Genomic DNA, 12393 nt, shown 5'->3' with positions numbered 1-12393 from the left:
GTTGAAAATTATCTTTACATGTAACTGGAAAAAAATAAAATATTGTAGGATAGGAAAAAACCTAGCATATGAACCCAATTTGACAGCATATGAAGTGTTCCACATTAATAATGTTCCACCTCTGCAAAAGGATGGCAGTGCATTCTCATTCAAGGTCAAATCTGGCCATAATTATACAGCACTTAGTTTCACTTGCTTGCTACTGTTCTCTCCAATATGCTGTTGGGGTCCTTGCTTCAGTTCATAGAAATCTTCCCATGCCTCCCTTTGGTCTTTATATTTATAATGACTTAATGAATGTTGAGTAATATTCCATCACATTCATGTACCACAATCCATTTAGCCATTCCTGAATCAAGGAATCTGCTTTTCTTTCCCTAGTTCTTTGCTAATATGTACATACAAGTACATGCCTAGGGTTCGAGGGTTGATGTAGTGCCAAATTGCATTTCAGAATGGCTGGACCAACTTCCACAATCCCTCCAAGACTAATTATTCCCACCTTGTCATCTTTTCTAATGTACTGAATGTAAGATGAAACCTCAGACTGGTTTTGATTTGAATTTCCCTTATTTGTGATTTGGAACAGCATTTCATATGGTGTTCATAATTTGCAATTCTTTGAGGAAATCTTTGTTCATATCCTTTTCTTTTTTTTAAGTGAGGCAATTGGGGTTAAGTGACTTGCCCAGGGTCACACAGCTAGTAAGGGTCAAGTGTCTGAGGCTGGATTTGAACTCAGGTACTCCTGAATCCAGGGCCGGTGCTCTATCCACTGCACCACCTAGCTGCCCCTGTTCATATCTTTTGACCCTTTACCTACTGAGAAATAATTTTTATAGCTCTATTTGTGTTGATTCACTTTAAATTTTTGATCTGACAAATATTTTAACAGTGAGGAAAATAAGTTTTACAAAAGAAACATGCTATAGAAAGCATAATTTGAAAACATTTTTGAAAATGTTTCCATTGTTTTGTGATTTTACAGCCAAAAATTACACCACCTATAAAAATTCACATTATCTGCACTTTTAAAAGACTGAAAAATAATTTCTAAGTTTAAAAATCTTCCAATAAAGAGCTTTAGTGTGCTTTAAACCAATTTCTTTAAAAATATGGAAAAAAGAAACACCTTCTAATTGATTTTCATGAACAATTAATTGGTTGATATCAAGGAAAGATGAAAATTTACTTGCCAACTGAAAAATGAGTGTCATGAATGAGTCAGTTTAATAAGTATAGCCAAAGACACAACTCTCCCATGTGAGAATGTAAACCTTTCTGAGGTATCTCTTTCAGTTCCGGCAACCATTAAAGCCAAGTACTGAAATCACTGAACTTAGAAACCATGCACATGTATATAACTTAGAAGCAAACAGTAACTACACTGGGAGGGCTTCCCTCAAAATTATTTTTACACCTAGGAATGTTGAATCAAAAATTTTGTAAAGAAAAATCCCCTTATAAGGCCAACCTAAAAGTAAACCCAGGTTACCGGTCTTAATGAAATTTTTCTTTTGCATATGGTTGGGGGGGGAGGGGAGTTTTTATCTTGATAGTCACTTCAGATAAGAATCAGAAGTTCTCAATCTGAGATAAGCATAAGCATAGTGATTAATATGATAATTATATCTGCCTAATATGAATTCAACTTAAATTCAAGAATGGGAGGTATTATATATAAGGAATGAGCTCATTCACTTTTTTTTTGTTTGGTTTTGTTTTTTGGTGAGGCAATTGAGGTTAAGTGACTTGCCCAGGGTCACACAGCTAGTGTCAAGTGTCTGAGGCCAGATTTGAACTCAGGTCCTCCTGAATCCAGGGCTAGTGCTCTATCCACTGTGCCATTTAGCTGCCCCCTCATTCATTCCTAGACTGATGTCTTTTTTTTTTTTTAGTGAGGCAATTGGGGTTAAGTGACTTGCCCAGGGTCACACAGCTAGTAAGTGTTAAGTGTCTGAGGCCAGATTTGAACCCAGGTACTCCTGACTCCAGGGCCGGTGCTCTATCCATTGCGCCACCTAGCTGTCCCGACTGATGTCTTTTAACTAGCCATATACAATAGGACAAATAATATTAACAGGTCAGGATATTTTGGAAAATTTCAAGATTATGATGTTTCAACAAAGGAAATATTTGCACTATATGGTCCAAATTTGGTACCATCTCTCCAGTTATTTTAATCATTTCTAGACCTTATCCATCATATCTTCCTTAAGGTACAATAAACCAGAAATGAATGGTATTGCAGGCTTGTATGTTGGAGAAAATCTCTGCTCTAGATCATTAAGATGTTGAGTAAGATCTCTCTTTTCTTTCCTCCTTGTCCCTAACTACAAGACATCTCACCTCCAATTACATGGTAACTGTATGTAACAGATTTCCAACTCCAATAAATTAGTCAGCCTTGATTTCCCCTTATAAAACCGCATTGCCTTTTCCCTTAATATATAATTTTTCTAAGTGCTCGGTAATCTATCCTTAATTACACATTAAATCAGTTGTCTAGGTATGAAAGTGTTATTTACTAATCTCAAACTGCCTTTGTTTCATGAGGTGAAACTTTTCAACAATGTTCTTCCAGTGACACCATCATTGAGTATCAGTCTCCAAAGAATTAAAAAACTAACAGTCACCCAAAGGGCAATGGAGAACCAGTCAGTGTATAAATAAGAATGTGTTAAAGTGCAACATTCAATATGCCAACAAATTTGGGAAACACAATCATGGTCACTGGGTTGGAAAAGAGCAGTTTACATCCCAATCCTAAAGAAGGGCAATGCCAAAGAATGTTCAAATTACTCAATAATTCCTCTCATCTCACATACCACACCAAGGTTATGCATAAGATTCCCAAGCTAGGCTTCAGCAATATAGGAACTGAGAATTATACAGAAGAGCAGGCTGGTTTTTGAAGAGGCAGAGGAGCTAGAGACCAAATTGCCAACATTAGCTGGATTATGGAGAAAGCAAGAGAAACTCTTTGGTGTTCTTTAGTGTTAATAATAGTGCTAACTATTTACTTCTTTTTCATTTTTTTTTTTGGAGAATGAAAAGGAGGAAAGGAAGGAGGGAAGGAAGGAAAGGAAGGAAGGGAGGTTCCAGAAAAACATCTACTTCTGCTTCATTGACTACACTAAAGCCTTTGATTGTATGGATCACAACAAAATGTGGCAAATCCTCAAAGAGATGGGAGTACCAGATCCATTTAATTGTCTCCTGAGGAACCTGTATGTGGGTTAAGAAGTAACAGAACCAAGCATGGAACAAACTGATTCGTTTAAGACTGGGAAAAGAGTACTACAAGGCCATATATTGTCGACTTATCTAACTTATATGCAGGGTGCACCAAACCTTGTAAAATTCGAGGCTGGATGAATCAAAAGCTGGAATTAGGGTTGCTAGGAGAAATGTCAACAATCTCAGATATGCAGACAATACCATTCTAATGGAAAGTAAGGAGGAATTAAGAAGCTTCTTGAAGAGGGGAAAGAGTGTAAAAGCTGGCCTGAAGCTTAACATAAAAAAAAAAAAAAGGATCTTGGCAATAATCACTTCCTGGCAAATAGGAGGAGAAGAAATGGAAACAGTGTCAGATTTTATATTCTTGGGCTCAAAGATCACTGCAGATGGCAACTGCGGCCACGAAATTAAAAGACCCTTTGGAAGGAAAGCCATAGCAAATCTGGACAGCATACTAAAAAGTAGAAACATCACCTTGCCAACAAAGGTCTGTATAGTCAAAACTACTGTTGTTCTAAAGCAAGGTATAGCTGTGAGAGTTGGACTATAAGGAAAGCTGAGTGCTGCAGACCTGAGGCTTTTGAATTCAGACTCCTAAGAGTCCCTTGAACAGCAGGTCAAATCAGTCAATATGTAGAAATTAATTATTCACTGAAAGGTCAAACAACGAAGCTGAAGCTTAAATACTTTGGCCACATGATGAGAAGACAGAACTCACTGGAAAAGACTAAAGACAAAAGGAAAAGGGACCATTAGAGGATGGATAACTAGCATCACAGGAACAACAAAAGTGAACTTGGACATTCTTCAAGACCTAATGGAGGACAGAAGAGGCTGGTGTGTGATGGTCCATGGGGTCACTAAGAGTGATACACAACTGAACAACAAAAACTAAGTGCCTGCTCTATGCCAGTCAATGTGCCAGGTACTGAGAGCTTCCATTCTATCTGGGATATAACATGTACATAAATATGTGGAAAATATGTAAAAAGTAAAGGGGCAGCCTGACAGAGCTGGTCTCAAAGCCAGGAAGACATGGGTTCAAATTCTGTTTCTGACGCATACTATCTCTCAGTTCTCTAGGCAACTCCCTAAATTGAAGTGGCTGAGAAAGTGCCAACCTGCATTGGTAGGAGTTTCCTCACCTGATAGTTCCCTATATAAATTAAATCAAAGGCCCAGTTCCTAATCCTAACAAGAGAAAGAAAAGTTCGTTTTTGTTGTTGGTTGGGGGGGGGGGGTGCTTGTAGTTAGGGGAACAGGAAAAGGCTTCACATACAGAGTAGGACCTGAGCAATGTTCTGAAGAAAACAAGGGATTCTAAAAAGCTGAGATAAGGATGGAAGCATTCCAGCAAGGGATGGGAAATGGAATGTCATTCATAAGCAATAGTAAGGCCAGTTTGAGTAGACCTTTAGAGAAAGGAAGGGGATAGAACAGGATGAAGCAGGAAAGGTAGGTTGTGAGGAGTTTTAAAAGTCAAATTGAGATTTATATTTGGCAGCAGCTAGGTGGCGCAGTGTGATAAAGCACAGGTCCTGGATTCAGGAGGACCTGAGTTCAAACCCAGCCTCAAACACTTGACAGTTACTAGCTGTGTGATCCTGGGCAAGTCACTTAACCCTCATTGCCCTGCCAAAAAAAGAGATTTATATTTGATTCTAGAGACAACAGGGAGCCCACTGAAGATTTTTTGTTTTGTCATTTTGTTTTTCTAATATCAGGGAGTGATATGGTCAGACTTGCTCTTTAGGAAAAATCATTTTGGAAGCTTTGTGGAGAATAGCTTAAAAGAGAAAAGAAATTTTAGGTAAGGAAGCTACTGTAATTGTCCAGGCAAAAAATAATGAGGACCGTGAACTACCATGGTGACCATTGAAGTTTAAGTGAAAGTGTGAGAAAGCATGAGTAGGCTGCAACATATGACCAATGAAAAACTGTGTGCAAAATGTAGAATTATAATAAGCATCTCCCCACCAAATAAGTAAGAAATGCGCATGGGGGGAGGGGCACATAGGTCGGGGTACTATGAGTGTGTATTTTTGCACATACTGCCAGACTCAGTTAATGTCCTGGTTAGTTTTACTGAATTGCTTTCTTCCACTCCCCCAGTTTTTTTTCTTTTTTATTCTTTGTCACAAAGGATGGTTCACTAAACAGGGTAAAAGGGAAGGATATGATTGGCAATAAAGATAATGTAAAAACAGATGAGAGTGTATTTTTACTTAAGCCAGGTAAGTAGTATCATAAATGACATCAAGTACCTATGCCCAGAAAAGAGTGCTTACATCTGGTGGCCAGAGCTGGAATATTCACACCAATATCAAGAGAAGCAGAGGAAGTCCTCCAGCACATCGTGAGAGTGTCAAAGGAGATAAAACAAGGTGGCTAAGTTACTATCTGCACTAATGGAGAGAATATACCTACCAATAAAACTAGAGATCCTTTAAGTGTCAGAGTAATGTGAACATCTGTAATCAGTCCCTTCTCTGGCCCACAGACCATGTGTAATAAGAGGTTATGGCTTGCTGAGAAGCAGCATGGCACAGCTGAAAGAGAACTGGCCGGCCTGGTTTCACAAGTCCTATGTCTGACCCAAGTTGGCTTGGGTGACCCTGGATGCAGGCAATTCTCTACAGTTGTGTGCTACAGAATTGACCAGGAGCTCCTTAGGCCAATGGAACCACAGATGAAGACCAAAAAGAGCAGAGTCATGGAATCACAGCATTAAAGCAGAAGGGATTGCAGAAGGTCACCTAGTCTAACCCTTCACTGGAAAATAAGGAAGACTTTTCCAAGATTACACAGGTACCGAAACAAGACTTGAACCCTGATCCTCTTAGTCTAGCACTATCTGCTGCACCTGGGGTAAGCAACAAAAATATTGACATGAATGAGCTTCCTATCTTTATGCTTCTGAGCATTTTACCTTTTCTTTTTTTAAAGTCCTGTTACTACCTGGCTCTTAATAGACTAAATCTAAGTAGTTTTAAGTCTGGAAAGGGAGCCAATACTTCTATTTTAAAACTATGCATATCAATAACTTACATGGCACGATTTCTAAAAGAAATATACCGTTTGAGTCTTAGAGAACATACATAGCCGTATATGAGGCCACCGTTTTTCAACAACTGGAGCAACATGACTTAAGATTCCACTATATCTGGACAGAAAAGGTACATTCTTACTCAATAAATAAACCTCCATCATAATAAAATGACATTCACATTTTTTAACACTAAATGAGATTTGAGGGAAAGTACAAAACAAAATGTCTAACCTGGCAAAGCAGTAAGGGATTTTTATTTCTGGATGCAGATGAAAAGTAAAATATTGGGGGCAGCTAGGTGGTGCAGTGGATAAAGCACCGGCCTTGGATTCAGGAGGACCTGAGTTCAAATCCATCCTCAGACACTTGACACTTAGTAGCTGTGTAACCCTGGACAAGTCATTTAACCCTCACTGCCCCGAGGGGGGGGGGGTAAACTACTAACCCAAGTTAGGCTCTAAGTGTAGCAGTGGTACTTTACCTACAAATTTCCTTTGGCATCTCTGGTAACTTGTTTTTCAACAAGATGAAATCTATTCTGCTGCCAAAAGTGTAGTAGTCACGGAACGAGGTGAAAGCATATAAATTAAGCTGGCAAACCCATACAAAAGAGGCCAAGTTACAATGGCAGTGGCTGATCCCTATTGGCTCCATAAAGTAAATCAATAGCATCAGGTAGTAACATTAAGGCAGATGCAAACTCAAAGAAACACATAATCTCAAGCTTGCCCAAACTATTTTCAGGACAATAGGAAAATAAATCTCACCTCTACAATTATTTTTTCAACTGAACCACTTCTGTCACTAAGTTGTAAAACCCCTAGAAGCTGCTGAAAATGGACAAACTAGTGAAAAAAGGATGCAAAAAGAAGATTTTTAAAACCCACCATATAGTGCCCCATATTGTCTCAGGCCTCTAAAAATCTTCTTCCCTAGTCAGAGTAATGGAATGCCACTGAAGGCTTGAAGGATCAATCAAAACCCAGTAAGTCAGTTTCTTGGGCTATTTATGAGTCTCTCTGGATAAGTCATGCTTTCTGATCATGGTTGTTTCTGACAGATTCCATCTGAAAAAAGGAATGTACAAAAAGAATGTACAAAAGTACTACTTCAAAGCCAACGTAGTAGTACAAAGAAGACTAGATATTTTTTTTATCAAGAAAACCTAGTTTCTAATTATAGCTCTGCTACTCATTACCTGTGTCGATTGAGTCAATCAATAAGCATTTGTTAAGTGCCTACTATGTTCCAGGCATTATTTATACAAAGAAATGAAAAAAAAAAAAAAAGGCCCTGTTCTCAATAAGGAATTCCAAGTCTTAGGGGGGAGATGACATGCAAACCATGGACAAATAAGACCCATACAGGATAAATTGGAGAATATCAACTGAGGGGTGGCATTAAGGCATCCTGAAGAATGGAGGATTGTAGCTAGGACTTGAAGGAAGCCAGAGAGGGAAAGAGAAGATATGGGGACATTATTCCAGGCATGAGATGGCCAGTGAAAATGCAGAGTCAGGAGATGGAGCATCATGCAAGAACAACAAGAAGGCCATTTTGACTGGATCACAGAATACAAAGGGGAAATAAGGCATAAGAAAAAGCAGGAAACCACGTTATGAAGGACTTTAAGAGACAGAATATTTTGCATTTAACCCTGAATGTTAAAGTGAGACGGTGGAGTTGATCTAAATGGGAGGGGTTGGGGTAGGGTGGAGGGGAATAGAATGATCAGACTGTTTGGGAACATAGGTCTGATAGCTCAGTGGAGGAGGATGAACTGCCACATGCAGAAATTTTAGGCAGGGGAACCAACCGGGTCATCATAAGAGTCCTGACATGAGGTAACAAGAACCAGGGAGGTAGCAGTGTCAAGAGGAAACAACTTGGGGCAGCTAGGTGGCGCAGTGGATAGAGCACCGGCCCTGGAGTCAGGAGGACCTGAGTTCAAATCCAGCCTCAGACACTTAACACTTACTGGCTGTGTGACCCTGGGCAAGTCACTTAACCCCAATTGCCTCACCAAAAAAAAAAAAAAAAGGAAAAAAGAAAAAAGGAAACAATTCAAGGGTCAAGTGTCACCTTTACCAAGTCATTTCACCCCTGGGTCTCATTTTCCTCATAGACAGAAAGGGAGAGTTGGATCAGGACCACCTGAAGTCGCTTCTAGTTAGGGATATAACCCTCAGCGCCGACATCCAAGAGGGGTTTTGTACACTGTTGTTTGCATGTTGTCTCCTCCATTAAACCACGAGTTCCTTGAGTGCAGGGACTGTCTTTTATTATTCTTTGTATAACTAGTGCCAAGCACATAGTAGGCATTGAATCAATGTCTGCTGAGTGACTGAAGAACAACGTTTTGGGAGTATGTGCCAGAAAGTACTTTTTCCCAGGGTTTATTGTCACAAACATTTGTCCTCGAGTCAAGCCTACTGGTTCCCCACACACAAGAGGCCTTTATTGACTCAACAAGTGCTCATGGAACGCCTGCTCCAGTAGAAGGGCAGCGTGGTACCAAGAGCCATGGCCTAGGGCTCGGCCGACCTGAGGGCTAGCTCTGTCACTAACAAATCACTCTACTCCAAGGCTTTATTTATTCCTCCACTTAAGGTCTAGCCTATCTTAAAACACTCTAAGCGTCAGGCACTGTCTCTTCAGAGAGAGGTAGAGAATTAAGGGAACGAACAACAGAATCTTTTGGGGATGGATGAATAAGGTTTTGGGGAAATTTGTACTTTGTCTATAGAGCTCTAAGGAAATAAGCAATGGTCTTCTTACATAAATAACTAATAACAATAATTTATGTTCATACGGCACTTTGAGGTTTGCAAAACACTTTACGTATATTATCTCATTTTATCCTCTCACTAGCCTTGGGAGATAGGTGCTATCATTATCTTCATTTTAGAGAGGAGGAAACTGAGATTGAGTGAGGTTAAGTGACTTGCACAGGGTCACACAGCTATCAAGCATCTGAGTGGGAATTTGAACTCAAGTCTTCCTGACTTACAGTTCAACACTCACCACCTGTCCTAGGCAGGGGTCTGGTTACTAAACACAAAAGCAGTGCATTGGTGAGGTGGCTGAGGAAATAATTCTACCTGTAGTGTTCATACTGAAACAAAAACTGATAGAAATAAAAAGGTGAAATTAATAGACTAGAATGTCTAAATGAAGAGTTCCTAGAGGAAAAAGAGCCAATATTCATAATAATGACAATAGTTGACTTATACATCGTTCTTTGAGGTTTACAGAACACTTCACAACCACCTCAAGAGTTAGGTATTATAGGTCTTGCAAGTAGGGATCTTTCCCTTCTTTTCTATCTGCACTGCCAGGGCCTGGCATAGTGTCTTGCACTTTAGGAGGCACTCATTAAATGTTTGTTGACTAACTAGTTTCCAAAACAGAATCTTCTATCTTCTATCTTTCCCCAAAAACTCTCTTCTAACCAATTTTTCTACTTCTGCTGACAGCAAGACCATTCTTTTTTTTTTTTTTTTTTGCAGGGCAATGAGGGTTAAGTGACTTGCCCAGGGTCACACAGCCAGTAAGTGTCAAGTGTCTGAGCCGGATTTGAACTCAGGTCCTCCTGAATCCAAGGCTGGTGTTTTATCCACTGCACCACCTAGCTGCCCCCAGCAAGACCATTCTTTAACCTCAGTGCTATCTTCAACTCCTCAGTCTCCCTCCACCAAAAAATTCAATCAGGTGCCCAATCCTGTTCTTTCTACCTACACATCACTTCTCTGTCCTCACTATTCAGAGCCCTGTCTTAGTTCAACCTCTTACTTGTACAGACAGTTGCAACACATCCTCCACAGAAGTGTGAGTGATTTCCTTTAGCATAATGATGTCTTCTCCCTACCCAATAAACTTCAGCAGCTCCCTACTGCCCCAAGAATCAAATATAAACTCCTCTGCTCAGCTTTTAAAAGCCCTGACAACCTGGGCCCAACCTACCTTCACAAGCTCATCATACATTACTCCCCTTACTGCACTCAGTGGCCCAGCCATCAAGTTTTTCTTGCTTTCCTTTAGAGATGGCCTCCTTCCTTTGTTGTCTGATGCACTGGTTTGTCTCACGCTTAAAATGCTTTCCTTCATCATCTCCTCCTTAAAATCCTGTGCTTCCTTCAAAAATCAACCCAAGCATCTTCTTATCCATGCCTTTCCTGATATCCCTAAGGGCTAGTTCCATCTCCAACCTTACTTGTATTTATTTCATATATAATTTACATAGGTATATTGGGTTTATGGGCCCAATAATCTGTAAGCTTTGTGAAAGGATTGAAAGGACTGCATCATTTGGTTTTGGTATAGCACAGTAGCTGAAAAATAATGACTGAATAAATTGCCTGTTGATTGAATGGGCCTATAATATACTTCCTAGAAAATGATTATTTCACTGCCCTTATTTCCAGACCTGGTTTTTTTGTTTTTTGTTTTTTTTTTTGGGGGGGGGAGGGTTCTGAAAAAGAATTCTCTGGCCTGGCAAAATCCATTCAGAATCAGGTAACTATAAGGTAGCACTCATTTACAGGACTGCCTTTTGTTTCTCTTTTATTATTTCAGGGCACTAAGGGCTGCTGCCTAGGAGGAAGCGGCATTCCCGAAGCGGGTGCCTTCCACACAAAAAGGCCTCACTGAAATCAGCATCGCTTCCCTTTACACGCTGTCAGAGAAGAGGCACGTTGCGGGGTGTCAGCCATCCCCCGTGCTAGACCCCGTCCCACCTCTCCCTCCTCCTAGAAGCCCGTGCCCAGGCACGGCCGCTGCAGCTCGTCGGGCTCCGGGCCCCCGCTCGAGCCGAGGTCCGGTGTCGCCCCCTGCCAGCGGACCCGTGAAAATCCACGAAACGCTATTATGAAATCAGATCAGTGGGGCAAGCCAGGAGCTTCCTAGTCCGACAACTCGCCCAACATGGATGGCGAAGCGAGCCCCCGCTCCGCCGCAGCCGCCTTCCTTCCGCCACATGGGCAGGGGCCCGCACCCCAGCAGGGAAGCCCCCCGAGCTGCGCCCGGATCCGCCCCCCCCCCCGGTGGTATTGCATAATGCACGCACACTGTCAAGTGAAGTTGTTCCAAAAACCTTCCGTGGGAGACTGGGGGATGGGCAGGGGGTGGATGCCGCGCTTCGGGAGCCGCTCGTGCCCGCTGGGGAAAATCCCGCAGTGGAGCCGGGGTGGAAAAGTACCGCCTCGCAGGCGCCCGTGACAGGGGCCCGGGCCGCGGCCGCCCAATGTGACACCCCGGGCCCCGGGCCCCGCCCCGGCTCCCGAGGCCCGGGCGGCCCGGCCCGCGCCCCCACGTGCCGGAGCGCCCCCCACCCACCCCCCGCCGAGCCGCCCCCCCCCCGCCCGCAGGCCCTTGCCTCAGACACCTCCTCCTCCTCCTCCTCCTCTTCCTCCTCGTCGTCGTCGTCGTCGTCGTCGTCGTCGTCCTCGTCCTCCTCGCTGTTGTTGCTGCTGGGGCCGCCGGCGCCGGGGCCCGGTCCGGCGGGGCCGGGGTCGCTGTCGCTGCTGCTGTCGCTGCTGCTGGGGGGGCGGCAGGTCCGGCTGCGCTTGGCCTTGGGGTTCTGCGGCGGCGGCTTCTTCTTGAGGAGCAGGTCGCACACCCGCACCAGCCCGCGGGGGGCCGGGGACGAGCCGCCGCCGCCGCCGGGGCCGCCGAGCTCCCCGGGAGGGGGGGCCGCCGCCGCCGCCGCCGCCGCCGGGGGGCTCCCGTCTCCCTCCGCCTCCGCCGGGGCCGTCGCCTTCTCCATCCCCGGGACCGGGCCGGGGGCGCGGGGGCTCCGCTCAACCGCGACGGGACCACTCCGCGGTCGGAGCCGGGGCCGCCGCTGCCGCCGCCGCCGCCGCCGCCGCCGCCACCGCCTCGGTCACCTCTACTGCCGCCGCCGCCGCCGCCGCCGCTGCCGCGGCTCCGCCAGCTCTCACCACCTCTCGCGATACTGAGGGCGGGGAGCCGTAGCGCCCTCCGCGGGGCGGGGAGGGCCGGGGAGGGGGGGCTGCGGAGAAGAGGGAGGCCCGGGGGGAGGGGGCCGAGCGGGGAGACGGGCCCCAATCAGCCGGAAGGACGGAGGCAGGCAGGGAAGGGAG

At 44.0% G+C, this 12393-nt stretch overlaps 1 protein-coding gene across 2 annotated transcripts in view; it reads right to left on the bottom strand.

The window, feature by feature from the left end:
* The window catches only part of ANKRD17 (ankyrin repeat domain 17), a 152933-nt gene extending 140766 nt beyond the window's left edge, over positions 1–12167 (bottom strand). Inside the window, exon 1 of one of the 2 annotated variants that reach the window (XM_043970665.1) lies at positions 11667–12167. In XM_043970665.1, the coding sequence (XP_043826600.1) occupies positions 11667–12056 (390 nt within the window). In that variant the 5' untranslated portion in view covers positions 12057–12167. The remainder of the gene's footprint in view (positions 1–11666) is intronic. The other variant, XM_043970666.1, reaches the window with a different exon arrangement.
* Between the last annotated feature and the right edge of the window lie 226 nt (positions 12168–12393).

This window comes from Dromiciops gliroides, chromosome 6 (genome assembly GCF_019393635.1).
Source record: "Dromiciops gliroides isolate mDroGli1 chromosome 6, mDroGli1.pri, whole genome shotgun sequence".
Classification (NCBI taxonomy): Eukaryota; Metazoa; Chordata; class Mammalia; order Microbiotheria; family Microbiotheriidae; genus Dromiciops; species Dromiciops gliroides.
This window is presented reverse-complemented; position numbering and strand designations above follow the sequence as displayed.